The 22,504-nt window shown below is 38.3% G+C and overlaps 6 protein-coding genes across 6 annotated transcripts; 4 read left to right on the top strand and 2 right to left on the bottom strand.

Annotated features, from left to right (window-relative positions):
- Positions 1–804: 804 nt before the first annotated feature.
- AK88_02118 (uncharacterized protein) lies at positions 805–1,752 on the top strand (the record flags this gene model as incomplete). The annotated part of the gene is made up of 1 exon (XM_012479752.1): positions 805–1,752. The coding sequence occupies one exon, from the start codon at positions 805–807 to the stop codon at positions 1,750–1,752; it is 948 nt and encodes a 315-aa protein (XP_012335175.1).
- A 1,102-nt stretch (positions 1,753–2,854) lies between these two features.
- Positions 2,855–5,233, top strand: AK88_02119 (uncharacterized protein; the record flags this gene model as incomplete). The annotated part of the gene is made up of 1 exon (XM_012479753.1): positions 2,855–5,233. The coding sequence occupies one exon, from the start codon at positions 2,855–2,857 to the stop codon at positions 5,231–5,233; it is 2,379 nt and encodes a 792-aa protein (XP_012335176.1).
- Positions 5,234–5,817: 584 nt separating this feature from the next.
- Positions 5,818–7,530, bottom strand: AK88_02120 (uncharacterized protein; the record flags this gene model as incomplete). The annotated part of the gene is made up of 1 exon (XM_012479754.1): positions 5,818–7,530. One exon carries the CDS (start codon positions 7,528–7,530, stop codon positions 5,818–5,820), a length of 1,713 nt encoding a protein of 570 aa, XP_012335177.1.
- A 1,307-nt stretch (positions 7,531–8,837) lies between these two features.
- On the top strand, positions 8,838–9,950 carry AK88_02121 (uncharacterized protein; the record flags this gene model as incomplete). Its single annotated transcript, XM_012479755.1, has 4 exons — positions 8,838–9,011; positions 9,173–9,240; positions 9,368–9,487; positions 9,698–9,950. 4 exons carry the CDS (start codon positions 8,838–8,840, stop codon positions 9,948–9,950), a joined length of 615 nt encoding a protein of 204 aa, XP_012335178.1.
- A 1,116-nt stretch (positions 9,951–11,066) lies between these two features.
- AK88_02122 (uncharacterized protein) lies at positions 11,067–14,906 on the bottom strand (the record flags this gene model as incomplete). Its single annotated transcript, XM_012479756.1, has 1 exon — positions 11,067–14,906. One exon carries the CDS (start codon positions 14,904–14,906, stop codon positions 11,067–11,069), a length of 3,840 nt encoding a protein of 1,279 aa, XP_012335179.1.
- Positions 14,907–17,884: 2,978 nt separating this feature from the next.
- AK88_02123 (uncharacterized protein) lies at positions 17,885–21,607 on the top strand (the record flags this gene model as incomplete). The annotated part of the gene is made up of 1 exon (XM_012479757.1): positions 17,885–21,607. One exon carries the CDS (start codon positions 17,885–17,887, stop codon positions 21,605–21,607), a length of 3,723 nt encoding a protein of 1,240 aa, XP_012335180.1.
- Between the last annotated feature and the right edge of the window lie 897 nt (positions 21,608–22,504).

Raw genomic sequence — 22,504 nt, forward strand, 5'->3', positions numbered from 1 at the left:
TTACACTCTAATTTTGACATTGCTCGATTGAGAAGGTGTATGTAAGTACGCGCATACGCATATGTTCACATTACGCATGTAACACCCTCGCGTGGGCAAAATTTCAGGCATTTCATATACCCGTTAAAAAATTTATTTTGTGCAACTTTAAGGGAACAAAAAAAAAAAAAAAAATAGGAAATGACATTACGCTGTGGGCTAAGGAACTATACATCTGTTCGTTCCCCCCCCCCAACAAAGAACGCAACTTTGCAGTAGCACATAAAAAGTGTTACATATATTTTTCTTGTTCGAGATAGTGACATGATTTAGTAATCCCCGTTTTTCTACTTACAATAATTTTGTAGCATATGTATTTTTTTAACCATTCGCCGGATCACCGTTTGCAGGCGCACCACTAGCCCCGATAAATGTGTGCTGTCAGTGACAGGGACAACTACAGTGACCTTTTTAACTGAAGGAGGAATCAAGCTGCATGGAATTTGTTTAATTTTTCGGCCCTTTTTTTGAAATAACCCCATCCTGTTTAGACGTAGCACTGTCCGCAATCTGGGGAAGACTCGCACCTCGCGCAGCAGCCGAATTGCTCCACAGCATAATTGTGTAGTAGCCACCTTCTGTAGCAGCCGAGTTCCAAAGAGATGCTCAAAGGGAGAGAAGACCGCATAAAGTGCCTTTGTACGTGCACTAATGTGTGTACCCATACATGTAAGCCGATTAGCCAGATCAGCTCATTTGCACGGGGAGACAGTAACACAGACATGCACGTAACCCAACACGTAAATATACACGCGGCGCTGTAACATGAACCGGAGTAACCATTACGTCAAAAGATCATATGCACTAAATTTTTTACGGAAAAATATTTTACACACGAATAAGATTAATCATAGTTCTTTTAGTTACCATGGGAACGGCAAGGGAGAGCATATACTCCAGAAATGTTATGCTAAGTTTTTGGAGGAAAGAAGAAGGCTGAAATTTGTACTATGTAAAAGTACGAACGTTTACAACTTTCTGTTGCCCCAAAAAAGTGGTTCTCCATTGAGGTGGTACTCTGAGAAGAAGAAAAGAGACAACAATAAATACAAAACGAGAAAAAGAAAAAGAAATTTTTTCAATTTTGTAAAAATTAGTAACCCCTTGAATTTTATAAAAAAAATAATATTGTCCTTTTTACTTATTTTTGGAATAAATAATTATGTTATCGACATGACGCTGACCAGTGGATCTAGTATGTGTCCATTAATAAATAAAGACGGAGTCATCTTATTCTATGTGTGTGATGACACAGTAAGGTTTATTCACAAAGCCCGCACCATCCTTCTGTACAGTTGTATAAACCTACTCCTTCGTTGTTACGCTTTAATTGGGTCAAACTTTGAGCAAGCCTATATTGTCCTTTTAAATAATAAAATTCTTAGCGTAGTAGAAAAGTTAAAAAAAACAATGACAGCAAATAAACATGTGTATAGAAGAGGCGATGTCATATTGTTAACTTCTCCTGTGAATGAGAAAAAAAGAGTTTGTAAAAGGATTATTGCTATAGGGAATGATAAATTATACGTTGATAATATAAATGCCTTTGTCCACGTTCCCACGGATAACATATGGGTAGAAGGGGATAACAAAATGGATTCTTTTGACAGCCGAAATTACGGATTTGTTCATATGGATTTAATAATTGGCAGAGTCATTTTCTTGCTCGATCCCTTTATCGACTTTCGTTTTATTAGTAACAAAACGCGTTGACAAAGAGGACGCCATGATGTGTTGACTGTTTATGTTGCAGGTACAAAACAGAGCAAAGCCGAATTTGCTCTTTGCTGGGCAAAGGGAAACTACCCCCCTTTGGAGGAAACCTTGCATAAATGATTAATTTTTATGTGAAAAGTTTTACCGCAATAGAGATGGTACCTTTTAAGGGGGTGCTGTATTGGAAGAAGACCCAAAAAAGGGGCCAAAAAAAGCCCTCCTCCAACTTATCAGCATTTGGAACAAACGAAAATTGGGGAATAACGTACCAGTGTGTGTTGTCCAAGTGGTAGGGAGCATTGATCTGTTTTAAAGAGGGCACCTTTTTTTTTTTTTTTTGTGTAAATATATTGAAGGTGCAGAGGTGGACACCTTTTTAACTTTTTTATTGTATCATTTTATTATTTTTTAATTTTTATTTTAAATTTTCACCCCCATTTTTGTAAACACAAAATTTGACCCATTCGTCTTATACGTAAAACGAAATAAAAAATAAGACGCAACCGCTTGGACAACGGTGGAGCGTGACAGAATTGACACGTAACAACGTAGACGCGGTAGCACCCTTCGTTATATTGGCCTCCAACACATGGACTGGTGCCTACGCACAGACTTGTGCATGTGGCTTAAATGCATGAAAAAGTAATTTTTTTTTTGTCTGCAAAAATTTCCCAATGTCAATTTTGTTTGTTTCTTGTCTTTGTTCTTTGCGTATAACCAGTTCGCGCGGGTTGTTGTTCGATTTAATTTGCATTGTTTCTTCTTAATGAACAATACGGAACTATCTCTGCTGGTGTTGTGTTGCCGTTAATTGTAACTCACTGATCTGTTTCGCGAATAAACCTCTCGTCCTCTGTGCACAAACAGACATGTGTATATGCGGTGTAAATATACTATTTTATGAAAGAAGGGTATGCCCTTGCTGAGCTGCCCTTTTTTGAGGTGAACATTTCAACATCTCCTTACCACAAAGGTTAAGAAAATTCTACGAAGTTGCCTCAGGGGAAACAACAGTTGATAAGGTTACGTAGAGGGTGAGAGGTGCAACCGTGGGAATTTAAGAGAAGACTAAAAGTGCAGACCCTCATTGCGGGTGAAAATGAAAAGGGATGGAAAGCAAAAATGGGAAGGAAAAAAGGGGAGAAGAAAAGGGGAAAGACAAAAAAGTTCAGGAGCACAAAGGGAGGAAGCCAAAAGTGGGAGGGAAAAACCGAAACAGATCGAGCAGTTCGAGGACCACCCATGCGACCTGCATTCCGAGGAAGACCCTGTGACAAACAATTTTAGACGAACCAGCTGGATATACAAAGATATAGAGAATAGGCTGAAGGAGGCAAATGAAAAATGTAGCAATTTAAACGAGATAGGTGCATTGGGCGCAGGTATCGAATTGGAGGCACTTCCTGGGAAGAGTGAGAATTCGGTGAAATTGCCCAGCCAAGTCAGCTCGCGCAAACCGTTCAAATTGTCCAGTTCGTCCAGGTCATGCAATTCGTCCACCTCCCCCAGCCCGTCCAATTCGAAGTCATCAAAGCTTCTCACATCAAGTTACTGCTCCGGAGCGACCGTCTCCCAAAACAGCAGCAACACGTCGGACGAAATGGATAATTTGTCTCTTAGCGATGAATTGTCCCTTAACGAAGAATTTACGGAGGAAGATGGAAATGGAAGTAGCTCCGCTGTTACATCGAGCGGGGATGGAATAGTTAACAGTGATAGGGGACCCTCAAGCAGTAGCAACAGTGTAGGTGGAAGTAACGATGAGGGAGATGCTGAAATGAGTCTCAGTGGAGGTACGTCCAGCAATGCCCGTGAGGAAGACAACCATCCAAATGTGTACTACAACTGCATAACCATATTTTCACTGAACAGCTATCTATATAATGACATGTACAGATATAACCCCCACCTGTACGGCATTTACGAGACCTGCAGAAATAACGAAAAAAGGTGCAAAAAAATTGGCCTACTTTCCTCTCAATTCGATTTAATATTTCTCAGATCTGTGTACGGAAAATATCAAAAAAATTTATATGATGTTTTAAAATATACTCATACTGTATTGCTGGACAATGTTCCCTCATCATATTCCATTTTAAATGAAATTTTATATACCCTCCAAAATTATGTGAATGGAAATGGGGGATTATTCATCTGCTGGAGGAAGAAGCTGTTCCACTTGTCCTACTATGATTACATGTTTTTATCATCCGACATTTTATTTAAAAGGAAAGTTATAAAAATTGTGAAATTAATTTTTAAGGGAAAATATAGTTTGTACATTTTACACTGCGAATTTGATTTGTACAGTGCTCAAAATAAGCTGAGCAATCTGGACGATCTACTACTTCTGATGAAGAAAACGTTGTGGAAAATTTATCTCTTCCAGATTTTTTACATAAATAGGAGACTATTCAAACGTAGGGAAGGATCTGCGTGCAATGTGGAGGAATTGCATACACATGAGTATGTTGACAAAATTGAAGCAATAGCAAAAATGAGCAAGGAGGAGAAGGAACTGCACAGGAGAGGAGACGTCGTAGATCCCTTTTCCATCATAGAGGATGACAAAAAAGGGGATAGTACACACATACATAATGGGGATGCATCGAATACGTTGAAGGTAGATCAAACGGATAAACCCGTAACAACCATGACGTTTAGAAATAGCTCCATGTTAGTTATCGGAAGCTTCAATATTGACGTCAACGAAGACGGGGCACTATACGACAAACTTGTAAATCTAAACGGTCAAGGAAAAATGAAAGATTTATTTTTTTATAAAAATATAAATTATAAATTACAAAAAACGTACGACATTGTGGATCGGAAAAACACCCTGGTTAGTGGATTGAATTACTCATTTGGATTGACCGATAACATTTTCCTCGTAGAGTCCTTTTTCATCAACACGGAAGACATCACAGAACTCAGCTACTTATTTAGCCCCTCAGATGTAATCTCGGAAAAAATGAGCAAGTTAAATAAATCTCTAAGTAGGTACAATTTGGAAAAATTTTCTCAACTGATTAACAAAAATGGAGTGCTCATAAAATTTCAGGACGTCTTTAACTACGGAGTTGATATATTAACGCAGAAGAAGGGAAAAGAATTTAGTGACCACTGGGGTTTATCTGCACGCATCCATTTAAAAAATCTCAGTAAAAGTGTCAACCTTCATATAGAAAAACAACTCCGTAACTTCCTGCTCAACGTTGACAAGTACTTCGTTTTGAGGAAAAGGTCTTACCACGAACTGTGCGCTGTGGTGACTTGTGCCCTCTCGGGAGAGCAGAACACTAATAGGGGCGGTAAAACTGCAGGGGATAAATTTAGAAAAAAAAACCACAACGAACAAGCCAAAATGGACAAGTATAACTATTCACAAAGGTGTATAATATCAAGTGTAAACATTAATTGCATTCACAAGGTGGAAGAACGCCTCTACAACACCCTGTCTAACTGTTTCGAAATCTGATTGATTTGTTTTGCGCTAGAGTAAAATACAGGCGATAAAATTGATAGGAGTTGGAAAAAAAAAGGCCCCCAATGAGCTCCATTTTGTATCTCTTCGAGTGAATCACCTCACATTTTGCAGCTGCCTGCAGATGCTAACAAACTCATCAATTCGAGTTATTCATATTAATAACTGTTGCGAAGTTTTCTTAACATTATGAAAAAATGAATAGGCATATTTATTTCAAAAAAAAAAAAAAACATCTGCATGTGCACAATTTGCTCTCGCATATTTTATACAAACAAACATTACACAAAATGGCCTTTGCGCAGAACTAAAAAAAAGGATATTAAAAAAAGGGTTAAAAAATTTGCAACAAAAAAAAAAAAATAAAATAAATAAATGAAGAAAAGTGTAACATAGGGAAATTTCCCGCATTTCACAGCTCAAACCGTTTTATATGTACAAATGGACACACTTGTGTCAAAATAAGTTGCACGAAAAAAAAAAAAGAAAAAAAGAGGGGCGGCACATCCCTCCCCTTTCCCCTCCCTCCTTTACATCGCCCCTTCAATTGAAAGAAGGGAAAAAGACACAAGTCTGCTTCACAACTCGTGGAAGTCCAAGTGCTCATTGGCCCTTTTTGCCATATCCATTTTGTTACTTATATAATTTTTAATATTTTGTACAATGGATTTGTTGCGAAGGGAGTTGAGTAGAGACCCGCGCCTGCTGCCACTTTCTCCTTCGTCCATGCTGGACAGATTTTCATAAGAAGATGTGTCCCCGTCGACAATACTGCTACAATTTCGTAGACTGTCCAAAGAATTTATTCTTTTCTTTTGTCCATAATAATCATTATACACATCTGTGATATTAAACCCGTTTTTAAAATCTTGGCTCATTAAACTTTTGGCTTCATAAATTATATCATAAGGATCGAATGGAGGGATGTTCTGCAAAAGTTTGAGGTTTACAGTGAAATTCCCACACACCAGGGAACTCTTTAGTTTCGTACAAATGACTAGACATATGTACAAAATGAAATTTTCATCATTATTAATGATGAAGTGGTCGTATAATATAATAGTGTCCGCCATGTCAAACTCCTGAGTTAGTAATAAAAGAATCCATTTTAAAGCATAATATTGCGTTTCGATTTGCAGTGTATACAATTTTTTCCAAATTTCATATTCTTTTATTCTTAACAAGAGAGAAAACTTTTTTAGCTTTCCGTTAATTCCATCATCTGTGTTGTCTAACCCTTCACAGAAAATATCTTTCTGTTTCTGCATTAACTCGAGGAAGCAGAAAAAGGTATCGGCCTCTCCTTGCATAGGGCAATTACATAATGGGTCATTAAAAATAATAAAATATAGGGGAGCTAAAATTTCATTCATTCCTTGGACGTATTTAACATACGGATGAGTTTTTGCATATATGAACAAAATTCTACACAACAGATCGTAATGACTTTTAGGGTTCACAATGTCGCAAACATCTGCTGAATGGTCACCAAAGGAGTGTTCACAGTTGTTCTTTGTTTGACCAATTTTCTCGTCCTCTCTCAATTTTGTCGTAACATGTGAGGAAGTTTCATCGACAAGGGGGACAACTTGTTCATTTGCGTCTTGCGCATTCTTTGTTTGTGATTCTCTCTGCTCGGTGGGCCCCTCCCCCATGTCATTTATGTTGACTAGGGATGGTATTTCCTCTTCTGTGTCTTCTTCAAATTCTTCTATATTAATTAACGTGTTTAATATTTTTATATTATTATTAATTGTTTGCTGTGGGTTCAAATTAAAAAAAGACAACTCGGGTCTGGTTCGAAAAGTATCCTTATTAATTTGGCTGAACAATTCGGAGTTTATGAAGTTCGCGTCTGAGTCGTCCTCCAAATTGGTGGAGGACGTGTCTTCATTTGGGTCTCCCCCCAATTTGGCCCCTGCTGCGACTGCTTCCTGACCTATCTCCCGTGCGTGAACCCCCTGTGCGCCATTTTTCCCCTCCTTGAGCGGATTCAATACAAAGCATTTTATATAATCCTCGTACAGCTTCTTCTTTTCCGCAAGTTCTTCATTCCACCTGCTCGTATTTAAACTGAGGTGCTTTAAAGCTAGCTTCCAACATAGGGAGCGAACACAAGGGTTAAGGTCTAAAATGTTTTTCTCGAACAGGTAAGCCAATTCCTCCTCGTCAATTAAGACCTTTTCGAATATGTTAATGCAGGTCTTTATTTGCTCGTCGAACTTTGCAATTCGTTCATTTTTTTTTTTAAAAATGAGTAGGTAGCTCAAAATTTCTAATTTGTACTCCATCTCGGTTGGGCGGTTGGCTGAGCTAGGGAAAACTATACTACGGTAGTCCCGTAGTTGGGGCGATAATCCAGCTATGCACTCACCAACCTGTATACTCCCCTATTCATGCATGTAACTTGGCCTGCGCTGCTATTCTCCCGTCAAGGAAAACAAAAAATTGCAATGCGCCTGCTGCTACTTTTTCAATTATCGCAAATCGCGTGGCGCCGCAAAACTTCTGATACAAAATATTACCCACAAATTATAACCCCCTAACATATAACATACAAAAATGTAGGCAAGGGGAAAACTCCATTCGATATACCTTAACAATTGCGCCGCGGCATGTTGCGAATCACTGTCGTGTTATGGCCTACGATGTATCGTGCGTGGGTACACGTTCGCATGTGCTTACATTTATACGAGCAACGAATATGTAAGCATTACTACACCGAATTTTATTACATTGAAGGGTAAAAAAAAAAAACAAAGGTACAATTTAATACAAATCTAATGATGATCACCTTTTTATTTGTGCTGCAATTTAATTTTTACGTCAGCAGAGTGCGCCTAGCGCAGTTGATATAAAATTGCCAAATTGTTTCGATGCACAGTGGAAATGTGTTTTGTTTCATATTTGGAAAAAAAAAAAAATTAAAAAAAAAAAAAAAAATTGTTGGTCTTAATATCGTACATCTTTAGTGAGTCACCGGTGGATCTCTTCCCAAGCCAATTTTTTTTATCGCTTCGTGCTTACAACAATGTAAAGATCAAAAATTATGTATTAAAAGAAAAGTACGCTATTGTTAAAAATGCCAAGTCGTTTACCCCCTGGAGGGTCGCAAATTTACACAAGGGGGCAGAAACATTCAAAATCAGGAGGAAGGAAAAAATGAAGTGCAACTATCATGTCAGGAAGTTCAAAAATACATGGAGAGGAAACTCGAGCACGACATGATCAGTTTTTAAAGGTAAAAAAAAATGCAAATATATTGAGAGCATATGTGTAACCCTCAATCTAACATTCATTATAAGGATACAACTTCCGCACGAATACTATATACTTATGCCATTGTTAAAAACACACACACAGGTGAAAAGACCACCCACCCAAAATTGTAACTGACAGCGCACACAGGAAAAGCCATTTTGTGTCTGACAGAATTATGCCTCACAATGGTGCCGAAATGAAGAGGTCTTCATCCCGTTTTTTTTTATCTGCATGAAGATGAATTAATGTTAGCACAAGAATTACATGGTTGACACTTCTTCAACTTTTTTTTTTAAATTCATTCTGACTGCAAAGCAGCGACTAGTGAGAACAAAAAATGTGTGATTTTCAAAAAGCTTTTTTTTTTGTTTTACTCTATATTTTTTTATATAAGAGGAGTACATATTCGTGTTGCAAAAGATACGCCACCGGACAGTGGAAGTTCATTAGTGCATCTGGCACAGTTGGGGATCGAAGAAGCAGCAGCAGATGTGTCTTTAAGGCCCCTAAGGTAGGCTCAATTTGGTGAAGCGGCTAAGCACATTCCGTGTGCCCATTGAGTTCGTGCCCGTTATTATTATTATTATTATTTTTTTTTTTTTGTTTCTCTATTTTCCCTTCCTGTCATTACACCGCGCCACCAATTTACACTTTTTTGGTTCCCCTGGTCAGCTGAAGGGAAGGAAAAAATTTATTCAGGCTCAGGATAACGCCAACTTGGAAAAAATAAAGAAACTAAGGTAAAGACGGCTCCCCCCGCTCCCGTTCTTCATCGCACCATATATTGTCATCATCGTGTGCGCGAGTTGCGCCATATGAACCCTTTTCACATTTGCACAAATAGACACACTATTGCCCCCCTAACAGAAATGTGGTAAAGGAAATCAAAAAAGATAACGCAAAGGAGTTCTACGACGAAGAGAGACAAAAGAGAGAAAAGGAGACAACCGCGTGGAAGGTCATCCTGTACAACGATGATATTCACAAGTAGGAACAGGAGGAAGTGTGAAAGGGGAGATTTTCAATGCACGTGTGTAGCCATGCTAATTGTTGTTTCATTATTTCCTTCGCTTTTCCATGCGCATGAGCGTAACTATCATCCATGTGTTGAAAGCACACTCATGAGAAAGCTCCAATACGTGGCTGAATTTCCCCCTCCCTCCATACAAACACACAAACACACCCGCACCTGCGCAGTTTCACCTACGTAACGGACGTAATCGTAAAGGTAATTGGACAGATAAGCAAGGCAAAGGCACACACCATCACGGTAGAAGCCCATAGCACAGGTCAGGCTCTCGTTTTGTCCACTTGGAGATCGCAAGCGGAAAGATACTGTGAAGGTAATAATGTGAACATGGATACGTATGTGCTTATGCACAAAAATGTTTGCATGGCTTATGGGACGTTGTACATAAGTGACTCCGAACTTTACGTGAAAGTAATGTAAAAAGTACCCACCTTGTCATTTTTTTACAGAACTGCAAAAAAACGGCCTTACCGTTTCGATAATTCATGAGAGTCAGCTGAAGGAGAAGAAACAAGGTCCCGACGCAGGCTCGTAACAGTGGTACCGCTCCAACTAGCATAGCTTCGCAACACTGGAAATGTGTAGCCTTAATGTTTTACCCACTGCGTGCAACGTAGCGCATCTGCACAAGTTATACGTTTTGTTCGACCCAATTTCGCAAATGTTCCCCCGATAGGGCACGGCATACGCGGATAGCCCATGCTAAGTGCCCATTCAGTTGGTGAATTTATTTTTGTTTAAAAATGTGGAACACCATTTAGTATAATGCCATTTTTTGTAAACTATTAAAACAAAGTCAGTTGCGCAGAGGGCATAAAAATATAAGTTTGAATGTACACATACTTTAAAAAGACGAAATCAAACAAAAAAATTAATAATAAAATGGGAAAGGAAAGAAATAAATATGAAATAATAGAAGTGTAACTTCTTAATGTGCAACAAAAGTACTCGATAAGAAATGCATGTAGAGGGCGCGTATATACGTAGGAACAGCACACACACACCCCTTTTTTTTTTTTTTTGTGCGTATTTAAAAATAAAAAGGTTCATTTGTAAATGCGGGGGTGACTACCACAGGGGGGAAAGAAGAAATGTACACAAATGCGCCGCTATCCTCATGTATGTAGCGTGCACATTTAAAAAAAAATCGTTTCCTACGGGAGCCACGTACCGCGTCATCACGTTGTGTCAGGTAGCACAACGCTGCTGGAACTATTCATCACTCAGGAATTCCCCCAGCAAGTGGTCGCATGTGGACCACGTTGCTCGCTTCATATACGCATAGGGTGTGGGGGAAAATAAAAAAAAAAATAAAATATGATAAAATGCAATATGTAAAAGCAGGTGTGACAAAAAACTAAAAACAAAAGAGTGACACGACAAGTTAAGACGGGGAAAAAAAGGCAAAATCCCATTTGCAAGTGTCCGCATTTGCGATGCGAATTTTTCCTCAATGCAACAAAAGTTACTTTCTTCTCATTTGTTCATGTCAGTTCCGTTAAGTCCCCTTTTTTTCTCTCTCACATTTTGATCTCGTCACATATCGTTGGGAAACTTCATGTACTGCACGAACATGTGCCCTATGAACTCATGTCCGTAGGCAACTGGGCAAAACATCTCCTTATTATTGTAGTCCTCCACTTGGTTAATCGTGGCGAAGGAAGTGTTCGTGTCTTGCACATACACAGCCCTCTTCCAGTACTCACTGGATGTAACCCAGGAAACGTAAAATATGGAGTTCTTCAAAATGAACAAGACAATATCTTCATACTGTGTGTTCCTTTTCTTGCTTTTCTTAATTTGTATATCATGTTCTAATGCTAAAATGGACTGTAAATAATAGGGTCTGGACATTTTTGTTAAATTTTCGGACACCTTTATAAAATGCTCATTGAGTAAATTGACATGGTTCTGTGGCTTGTAAAAATTTTCATAAATATACATTAAATATTTACATGACTCTTCATTGTAGCAAGGAATATGTTTTCTAACTTTCCTATGGCAATCGCCTACCCTGGAGCCAAAAGTACATTCTTTAGGGAACATTTTATTTAACTCTTGGAATGTTTTATCATGCATAAACGCACATTCATACATTTCTTCTAATTCCTTGTTAGAATATTTTCCATTCAGTGTAATTTTATTGTATTTTTCATCTGTTACATTTTTTTTATTCTTCTTCATCAAGGGGTAATATTCTGAGCATCCTTTATATGCCCAACTATGGCAATCAAATTTTAAATTGTAAATGGTGTCTTTAACTTTTTTTGACATAAGGAGCAGAAATTGCAAATCTGTGCCTGGGTAGCTAATCAAGTTGTACCTGTTTTTAAAAATACCAGAAGTAATAAGATTATTTTCTACGTTCATTCCAGAGGCGATATATTCCAACTGCGCTATAAGTCTTGTTTGTCCATAAAGTTCAAAATTGCTCTGTTCGTAGTAGGTTTGTCCTTGTTCCAGGATGGAGGTATATCTTAGATAGACTTTGGTGTTTATATCAAAGGCGGAATCAGCTAGCCAAATGATTTTAAAACCGTGTAGTGTACAGAATCCAATAGCTGCTTGTACCAAGAAAGTTGCAGATACTGGTAAATGTGTCTTTTTGCTTTCATCCCCCAGGTAACTAATGGCACATCTGTGGGGATCTTGCTCTTCAAATTCAATGCCAATTAATCTCGTGTTTTCTTTTAAGGTATACAAATTGGGGTCAATTTCGTTTTTATTATTCTTCTGTTTATTCTTTTCTGCATATTCATGATTGTATACCAGCTGAGGAAGCAACTTGGTTTCACATAAAACATCTGATAGCCACCTACCCGTAGCTCCACGAATTGGCCACTTTCCCATCCTCGTGCAGGAAAATTCAAGGTCTACTTTTGAAAAAACATCTGGATCTTCTTTCGACTTTTTAATTAGCATATTATAATGTTCCTCATCATATTTGTCGAACGTTTTCATCTTTTTTTTAATTTCATAATAATACTTGTAATAATTTTCAATCTTTGTTGGGACATCTTTTACTATAAAGGAAACTTTCTTTTCGAATATTTTGCTTTTAAAAAAATTGTGTCTCATTTGATCATCTAGTTCGCTAAATCCTGGGTGAATGTCATATACGTGTTGTAGCTCTTTCAGACGGTACTCCGTTTTTAGTGGGTACACATCTCCCATGGAGGTGGAGACTTTATGCTTCTCAATGTCAAATGGCTCTTCTTCCTTTTCGTCAAATAACTCCTCTTCGTCCTCTCCGTGGTAAAAGTTGTCAAACAGATTATGGTTCTTATTAAACATTGGGTTGTTTTGGAACAAGTCCATGAAGCTGCTGCTTTCTTTGTCTTCTCCCAAGAAGTCGTCAAACATGTTAAAGGTGTTCACGTGGTCATCCCCTCCCTTTCCTTCTCCGCCTTCAGCTGCGTGTCCGTCCTCCTCATGATCGTCATGTTCGTCGTGTTCATCATGTTCACCGTGTTCATCATGTTCACCGTTGTCATCATGTTCGTCTCCGCCACCCCCCTCATCTGTATGATCGTATCCTTCGTCGCCTCCATCGTGATCATCCCCACCATTATCATGATTAGGATGTCCACCTCCCGAGGAGCCCTTCTTTCCCCCCGAGTGTGAGAGGACCCTCTTGTTGTTCTTACTGAAAAAGTCTGCAATGTACTTGTTCACGTGGACGTACTTTTTCCCGTTGGCTTCAATGAAGGAAGAAATTTTGCACACATTGTCCTCTTCCATTTGGCTTTTCAAAATGAAGAAGCCGTAGCTGCTCAGGTCGAGGGTTTGGAAGGTGTAATTGTAGAATTCGAATTCAACGGCTTCATCTGACGGCTTCAAGATAGCGTCTTCATCTTCCAAACTGATTTCCTTCTTCCACTTACCGCTATGGATATAATCGTAATCAAAGTTGGTGTAGTACATCTTTGCTAGTTCATTGTACTCTTCTGCCGATGCAGATTCATCCGTCTTTTCAACACCCTTGTTGGCATTATAAGCCGCGATGCTATTACTCTTGGTCTTCTTATAATTCACTAAAAACGAGTTTGAAAAATAGTTTACAAGGATGTCCCAGACCTGTTCATCATTGATAATTTTTCCTAAGTCGGCCAGATTGCAATTAAAAATACAAGCCGCATTGTAGTAAATAAAATTGACCATAAAATTTTTAAAGTACAAATCGTATATTCCATCAAGGAAAATAATTTTCTCAACACATTTGTGAATGGATGGGATATTTTTACATATGCCATTAATAATGTACACAAAAATTTTGGGATTATTTTGCATCACATCTCTTTTATTTTCTGGAATATATCGTAAAAAATATTTTATACTAGCCCCATAGTACTTGGATGTATATTTACTATAACACTGAACAATCCTTTCCATATATTTATTGTTGTCTAGGAGGTTATACAATTCATTAAATTTTTTCTTATACAGAGTGTTGTCCTTGTTCAGTCCTAGCCACGATACGTACGAATTATTTTTGGTAATTGCCATGGCGGATGGAGATATATACGAACCGAGGATGTGATCTATATCTGCTAGCTTAACATTATATACAAAGTATTCATAGTTTATGTAGAACATGGTAGTATTTTGTATATTAAAATTGAGAGAATTTAAACTGTATGGTATTTCATTAAATATAGGAGTAGTTAGCGGGTGGATATTATCCGTCATGATAAAATGGTTGTGGAAGCCCAGCTTTGTACATAAGCCTACTAACGCTTTAAACAAATCAAAGTCATGCTTATTCATAATGGTATGAACACTCGAATGTATCCTACATACGGAATCGTCTATTATCTTTTTGGTGAGGGCTAATCCGTCAATGTTTTTCAAATTTAAAACGTCATCTACATGGTTTGACTGCTTTAACAATTCTTGAGAAACGGACAAATCAAAAGCTATATGGTACGAATCTAGATAATTGTTCAAAGCGTTATATCGTACACATTTTATAATTTCCTTATTGTTACTATACAAGAAATGGGCGCACAAAAATTCAATATTAACAACATCATTTCCCACTTCCAATTCGCTTATTACTACATGGGGAACTTTGTACGTTTTGCTGCATATGTTATTAAATACTTGTTTATCTAAAATGGACGTGTCTTCTGTGCATAGGGATTTCAATTTTAATTGCCAAAAGGCTTTGAGAGAATTTAAACTCTCCAAATTGTTGCAGTAGTCTGTGTTCCCCTCCTGCTCTTCTATTTGGTGCCCATTGTACTTGTCAAATATATTTGATAATAATTTGACGCTGAAATTAAAGTCGCACTCGTTCTGCAGGCCATGTATCCTCTGCACCCAGCAAGTAAGGCTAAAGACCGCTAGCCAAGCTACCAACTTGAAGATCATCATTTTGTTTGCGCTTCTGGGTGTGTGACTGCTTTCACGTGTGAGGTATCCTTTGGGGAGCCAATTATTGTGCTTTATTTTTGCCTTCCTATTTGCTCCTCTCTCTAAAATCTTGTTATCACTTTTTCCCTACTTAAATCACATCTGGAGCTGCGCAGCGGGATCGGGGGGGCAAACCTTTGCAAAAGTAACCGCGTGGCCAAATACTTCCTCTTCGGTTTTAAGAACGACAAAAAATGTTAAAAAAAATCAGAGAAAAACATTTTCTATATATTTGTCCTACTTGCAGTTGCTAGTACAAATATGTATATGCGTATTATTGTTTGAAAATGGTGAGGCTGGTTACATATATATGTACAAGGAACCGTATTTACATGCGGCCATACATATAAATATACATATTGTATATATTTACTTTGTACGCCTTTATGCTTAGTCCCTGCGATAGGTTCAACTTTCTAACACTGCAGAATGATTGCTTCATATTACAACTGGGCGTCATAACTTAAGTCAGCACGCCACTACGTCGCAATGTTACTATAACCCATCGTAACATCGCATTACGCTAAACGTAATTTTGAAGTTAAAAAAGGGAATAATTGCAGGGCTGATCAAAAATGCCTACGCACAAGTTTGTTAAAAAAAAAAAAAAAACAAGAAAAAAAGAAAACACGAAATGAAGGAAAATATGCAAAAAAAAAAAAAAAAGTTTCCGTTCACGACTAAATATTAACAAATAAAATAGCTCTTGCCTTTTTAATTAAGCATGCATATATGCAGCATTTAAAAAAAAAAATGCGAGAAACGGGAAAATAAAAAAGAACACCGTTTTGCTTTGTATTATGCATTCCATCGCGTCTTCTTTTAATCTTCTGCAAGGGTTGTAACGACGGGCAATAATTTGTAAACTTGTAAATTTTTGTTAATTTTGGGAAACAAAGCGGCATTCGCACTACAAATTAGTGGATGTGCTATAAAAATGAGCCAGAATGTCATTAATCTACCGAATGAAAGTTGGTCGTTCTTCGAATAAGTCGGAATAAATTTATACGCATGAGCGCAATAATTTATTGGCTTAAAAATACGAGTTCTTTTGCATTGTAGTACATTACAAGTACAGTTTTTCGTGTGTGCCCAAGTTAATTCTTATGTGGCTTCAAGCCTGCCGCGCAACCTGAGGCACGGGCAACGGTTATTTTAAGTTTCATTCTATTCACTGCGTTTTCCTCGTGGCATTTCCCGTTGTCCTATTATGTTTCTTTTTTTGTGTTTTAAAAAAACGTGCATGTGGAAAATTATTCGTTTCATTCCATTATTCTTAAGAGGGGCCTTAATGTGCGCATCGCTTGCGCATATTCATTCATGTGCCACGTAATAAATCAAGAACTTCACGGGTTTGTTCGAATTGGTTTGCCTTTTTTTATAACGCTTCGCCATGTAACATGCTGAAAAGTAAGCGCAGGAATAAATACCTCATATGTAAAGGGTGAATAAATAAATAAAAAAAAAAAACTATTGTTCTGCGTCAAACGGGTGAACAAAGAACAGAGCTGCCCGACGTGCCTTCCACATACGCATAAATGAAGGAGGAAAATTGTAGAAACAAAATGAGATAATATGACATAATATGAAATATCTTAATACATTTGTGGTGGAACATGTGAAAGAACCGCTGACCGTTGAAACCCCCCTGCCTCACACATTTTGAAGGTGTGTACATTTATACATTGATGTTCATTTTAGTGGGCTTCTCAAAAAACCACATATGATAAAAAGAAATTATATATTATGGGAAAAGAAAAGAATTATATTTTAATGCAAATGCTTTTTCTTTTTTTCTTTTTTTTGTACCGTGAAACATTTTACATAGTTCCCATTCAATGGCGTACTTTTTTTTTGGAAAAAGAGCGTAAGTAAGAAATGCAGAATGGGTTTCATTTTAGGGAGGGTCTTACAAAAAGTCTATTTTGTTAAGATGGCACATGGAGGGTAAGCGCAATTTGATTTGGGTTTTCTACGCATGAGAATTCGTTTTTTTTGTCTGCTTCTTTTCAAGGCGTATGCCTTTCGTTGGTTAAAAATTCACTCAAAATGAGGAGCGAATTTGGTTTCAATTTTTGTTATAATGGCGAAGAAGATTTGGTCTAACCGACTGCGGACAGCGCATGCCATTGCTGACAGGAAGGCAGCATTTTTTTGTTCAGCCATATGGCAAACGCGTTCTGTGATGTGGCGCAGCAGCTGGTGACTCGCCTCTGCACTAGGGTTTACGGTAATCTAGACATTTTCTAAAAAAGGCACTTTAAGCGGGAAATTCGTCTTCCTATGTTTTCTCCCCAAATGACAGATGTGCAATATAAGAAGTTGCTATACTTCCAAGTTGATCATTTGAAGAGGCAAATGTGGCAATGTTGGAAAATGGCGTTCAAGAGGTGATTATCCATGGTCCTTTTTTTTTACGTGCGTTATAGTTTGTATCACTGCCGCAACTTTCGCCTTTTCCGAAAATGCGCGCTCGTGTGTGTGCATGTAGATGATCTTTTATACGTTGGAGGGAATTCTATCAATTGTAGAGATTTCCACCTCCAAATGTTCGCCCTCATATAGTTGGGAAAGATCAAAACGGTGGTACGTACGCAGCCATAATGTGGCAATTTTGTTTCATCGAAACAATGTGTTGATGAGAATGAGCAACGCAAGTGTACACACAAGTGTTCACATGATGCCAAAAAAAAAAAAAAAAAAAATCAAAATTTCAAAAGTTGAAGCATACATATGGCGTAAAGCATGTTGTGAGGACGATACTACACGAGGCAAAATGCAAAATGTCCAGTCTACATTAAAGTGCATAGTCGGTGGACAAGGAAATAGGAAGTAGGCTTTTTGTTTTTTCTTTTACATGTGGCATATAATGCCAATAATGCAGAATAAACACGTTGTACATTCTTGCTCTGATTCGCCTGTGCTTTCCTTCGTATAACATGATGGACAAAACCCTTTTCATCTCATTCTTGTCAGTTTGCTTCCTTAAATGTTTGCTTTGTAGCACAATACAAATTTATGAATTTAACAAAAGGGAGTTGCTAAAATTTTATGAAGGGTCCACAGGGAATGGCTTAGGTTTATACAAAAATACGCTGGACGCGGAAGACGTATTTCACAATTTGAAGGTACTGTCCATATGCAATAATAATAGAAATAATTTTGTTAAGTACATTTCCAACTTGGTTTGTAAAAATATTTTCTTGTCCTCTCATGTAAGAATAAAAAATGTGGATGTCCTCTATGGGGACATGGTTCACTCGAAGGGGTCCACACACGTGAAGGAAATAATCTTCGTCTGTAATTATTATATATATGACAATTCATACGAAATTATAAAATGCAATGATGATAAGGATGCTCTACATCCTCTGTACGTAGGGTTCGACATAGAAAGGAAGAGAAGTGATGAAAAAAAAGGACCAAGCCATCATGGCGGCTTCATGCAGTCAAACCATTTAATAACTTCCAAAAAGACGCTTTCTGTGGGTGGTGCGGAAGAAGCTGATTCATCCACGAAGAAGAATAGCAATGGGGTTATAACCTCCAGTGTGGACACCCGCTATGAGGACTATTTATGCAAAATAAAACTCAATGTCCATTCTTACTTAACCGAGGCAGAAAAGGTTATGTTAAAAATTTTAATCGGTTTGTGCATCAAATTGGGATACAAAAGGCAAATCTTGTTCACAGAAAATATGTACTCCTTGGTTAAATATTACGAACGTAACCAATTGAAGGATACCCTTTTCAGTCTCCAGTTCGATGTACATTATAGCAAATTTTATTCTCCTAATGACGTGTATACTATAGAGAGTGAAAATTCCTTTATTAATGATGAGAGAAGGATGGGAAAAGAAAAGGGCATACCCACAATGCACTTCAAATTTTTTGCTAACAAATCGTATTTGCTCTGGAGAGGGATAGAACAGAAAAAAGAACTTTTTAATTATAAATTGCGTGAGCTGGCAAGCTTGCTAAATGGGATCAACTACAAAGAAAGGATTAAAGCATGTTACATGAACGAGTTGTATATGCAATACGAGGAGGATGAACTGTATTTGAGGAAGAGCTTGTCTAGCATGTTAACCAAGCAGTCGGCTGAAAAAACGAAGCATCAAAACCATTTGAGGATTGAGGACAAGAACAAATCGCAAAATTATATTTTAGTGGAAGCACTCGAACATTTCTGCGGAGAGGACGTCGCATCTTTTGAAGACTGCGTCAGCAACGTGATGTCATCCTCAACGCTGGATGAGAAGGGGAAAAGCATTATGCACCATTTCTTATATAGCAACTTTTTATGCGTTGAAAAATGCCCCCCAAGTGAAGAACAAATAAACGTATTTGGACAAGATGTGGTGAGAAAAAAATTACAGCAATATATCAGTCAGAGCAGCTCCTTACCATTTAGGAGGAACACTTTTTCAGAAAAGATAAAAGACAAAATTAAGAAGAAAAAAATACCTAGTAATGTTTTGCTCCCTCGGGATGAAAACATACAACGGGAGTTCTTCGAAAATGTTATGTTCTCCATCGATTTTGACTCCATAAAATTGTTACTTAAGGATGAATTAGACAAACTGAATGTGAAGGATAACGTGGAACAAAGAATTTGCAGTATTGGAAAATACGTAAGGGATCATGAAAAGCTCTACATAAGGGACTACCAAAGGGGGAAGAGTAGAGTACTGTACGAGTTTGGTATATTAAGGGGTTCCTTTTGGAATTTCCTCAAGGGTGCTCGAAGGTGGGATTGGGGGAAGCAGGCGGAAAACGGTGGAGACTTGCATTTTGCGATACAAAACTCGCATGCAGGTGTTGCCAATACGGGGGTGCCAACATGTACTTCCAAAAATGGTGATAAGAACCATGGGGTGGGAGATCCACGGGCGAACGGGATGGATACAGGAAAAGACACAGACATCACTTCACCTCCGTTCATCGTCGAGACAAATGGAAAAAAAATCCACGTACTGCAAAGCGAGTACGAGTATGACGTTTTGCGGGACGTTTACCAAACTGATCAGGCGAATCGGAGAAGTGGTGAGCAGGACAGTCACTTCTCTACGCACAGCGCAGTCAGAAGAAACTCATTTTTAAACCTTTTTCATAATAGGGAGGGTCACTATAAATTTGTTATCAAAAATGTTCCCATCAAAATGAGCGAACCTTTGCAGAAAAGTGGGAACCATCGGGGCGGTGGCAACGAACTGGAGACAGACCCATTGCCCCTCTCATACAGGAACTTGCGATTTGCATGCAGCCTAGAAGGGACGTGGTCATATGCCAGGGGAGACGTGGCCTTTTTTAAAAACGGAGGCGTCCACTGCGAAGCGGAATTTCAAAACGAGTTATCAGTGAGTACAACCCCCCGAAATGGGAAGCGATCACATGGGCACACATCAAGGGGGGTACTAATAAAAAGTAGCGACGTGAGGAGCAAAATGGTGGAGAGCAATTCTTTTGATAAAAGGGATGAACCCATGAAGAGTGAAAAAAAAAAGAAGGCTCCATTTTTACATCCAGAAAGTGTGTTACACGAAAAGAAAGAAATGTCTTTTGCTGAAAATTTAGGTGTCAAGAGTGAAGTTGTCGATTTTGTCCTTTTCCGTGATGTGTGTACAGTTAGGTACTTGGGGAAAGGAGCACATCCCGTTAATTTCCCTTTCTTGGGGAATGATCTTCTGGAGATGATATTTGGCTATTGTATTTTACATGGGTTTACACAAATCAGAGTAAAAAGTGATTCCTTAAATTACGAAACTGGTATAAGGACATCATTTATTGAAATATTACTTCATGGGAAAACATCAGTCGAACATTTAGGGTTAAGACTTACAAATGTAGCGAAAATTTCTAAAGACTTATATTATGTCATCACTGGGTATACATGGGAAAGTGATTTGGTACTATCACCGATGGTAAGGTTTGAAAATAATTTATACATAAATCATGACATAGAGAAGCAATTTTTCCGTTACGTGAACAAAGCGTGTAGAAATATGCTACACAACTTATCTTTCACTTGTGAAGAAAATTATTATCCTTATAAAAATTGTTATGACATTTATCCATCAGTGCGAAGGAATCAGAATAATCTTTGTCACTTTGAACTTAATCCCATATACAAAGAATTAAAGGAGCTTGTTCCCGACTCTTGTAATATTGGCCAACGTATTAGAAAATGCTATGAGGAGATACAAAAGCATATTCCTTGCACACATAACGGTGAAGGAGAAGAAGACGGATGCAAGTACTACAACTTTATTGTAAATACATTCATAAGGCCCAGGAGGAAAACGTCCTTTTTTATTTATCACAATATGTATGTGCAGGAATATCTAACAAAGAAATCTTACCCCTATTACTTGCTGCTCAGTGAGGTCATAAAAAATGAAGAACATAACTTACTTGAAAAAGGCAACTATGATTTAGTAGCCGATGCACAGACGCACCTCTTCTTAAATCACGTTTTGCAAAATTCTACATTTTTTACGTTTTGGAATTTCTCCACTGAATTTTGGAAAAGGTTTCGGTACATCCAGGCTAAACCAACCGCGGCTACCTCCACATCACAGAAAGGGCAAACCGTATTTTGCCCGATGGCCTATGCGTACGAATTTGTGGAGCACCTCGACGTGTTTTATGTGAGGGAGTAGGCATTATGGGGTAATCAAACTGTGGTGGGCAGTCGACTCCTACAGCACTACGTCACAACGAATTGTAATTGGAAGGATGGTCCTTTAGTGCAAGAAAAAAAAAAAAAAAAAAGACTGCTTCCCCTATGTCCACAGAAATGGCGAATTTTCCGGGTTTTCCCTGTTCTGCTTGTCGTTGAAAGCGCTTCCGTGGCGGACTCCCCAAAACGTACTGCCTGGATTTTTACAATTTCCTAAAGTGTGCATACATAGGTGCCGAGTCGGAAGTAGGCACGTTATCATATAGCACCGTTTTCCCATAGTACAGGAGAATTACCAGCGCAGTTAGGGGCACTTCTCCTCCGCCGTCCTTTCCACACATTAGTGTAGGTCCCCTTTTGTATTTTAGCCGCTTGATATACACGTACGCATGTGTGTAGAAGTGCAGTAATTCAGTGCAGGGCAGACAGAGCAAAATGGACTGGGAATTTTGGCGAAAGTTACCATTTGACAAAGTTCCTGCTTGAACGGTTACTATTTCTCGAGCGAGGCCCCTAATGCACCTATTGTGACATCGTAAGGGCGTCCGCAGCAAAATTGCAGACGTGCCCATGTAGCCAAGCAGATGTAGGTCGGGAAAAAAAAAAAAATTATCAAGTGAAGAAAAGAAACCCGACATTAATATGCCTTGTGGGTCCAAAGGAAATAGGAGGTAATTGTAAAAATTGCCTAAAATTGGTTAAAAATGCTTAGAAGGCGCGTAAAGCCCTTTGGGGAAGATCCATTTTCCCCACTTTGTTTATTTCCGATTTTACGGAATGGAATAAAAAGGCAAATCTGTTTAATGTGCGTAATGTGATAGCGAGCGCGCTGATCAACAGTAAAGCGAAACAGCAGAATTGGGAGAGGCGAGGCGAC

The sequence above is a fragment of the Plasmodium fragile genome (genome assembly GCF_000956335.1).
Source record: "Plasmodium fragile strain nilgiri unplaced genomic scaffold supercont1.20, whole genome shotgun sequence".
NCBI classification, from domain to species: domain Eukaryota; phylum Apicomplexa; class Aconoidasida; order Haemosporida; family Plasmodiidae; genus Plasmodium; species Plasmodium fragile.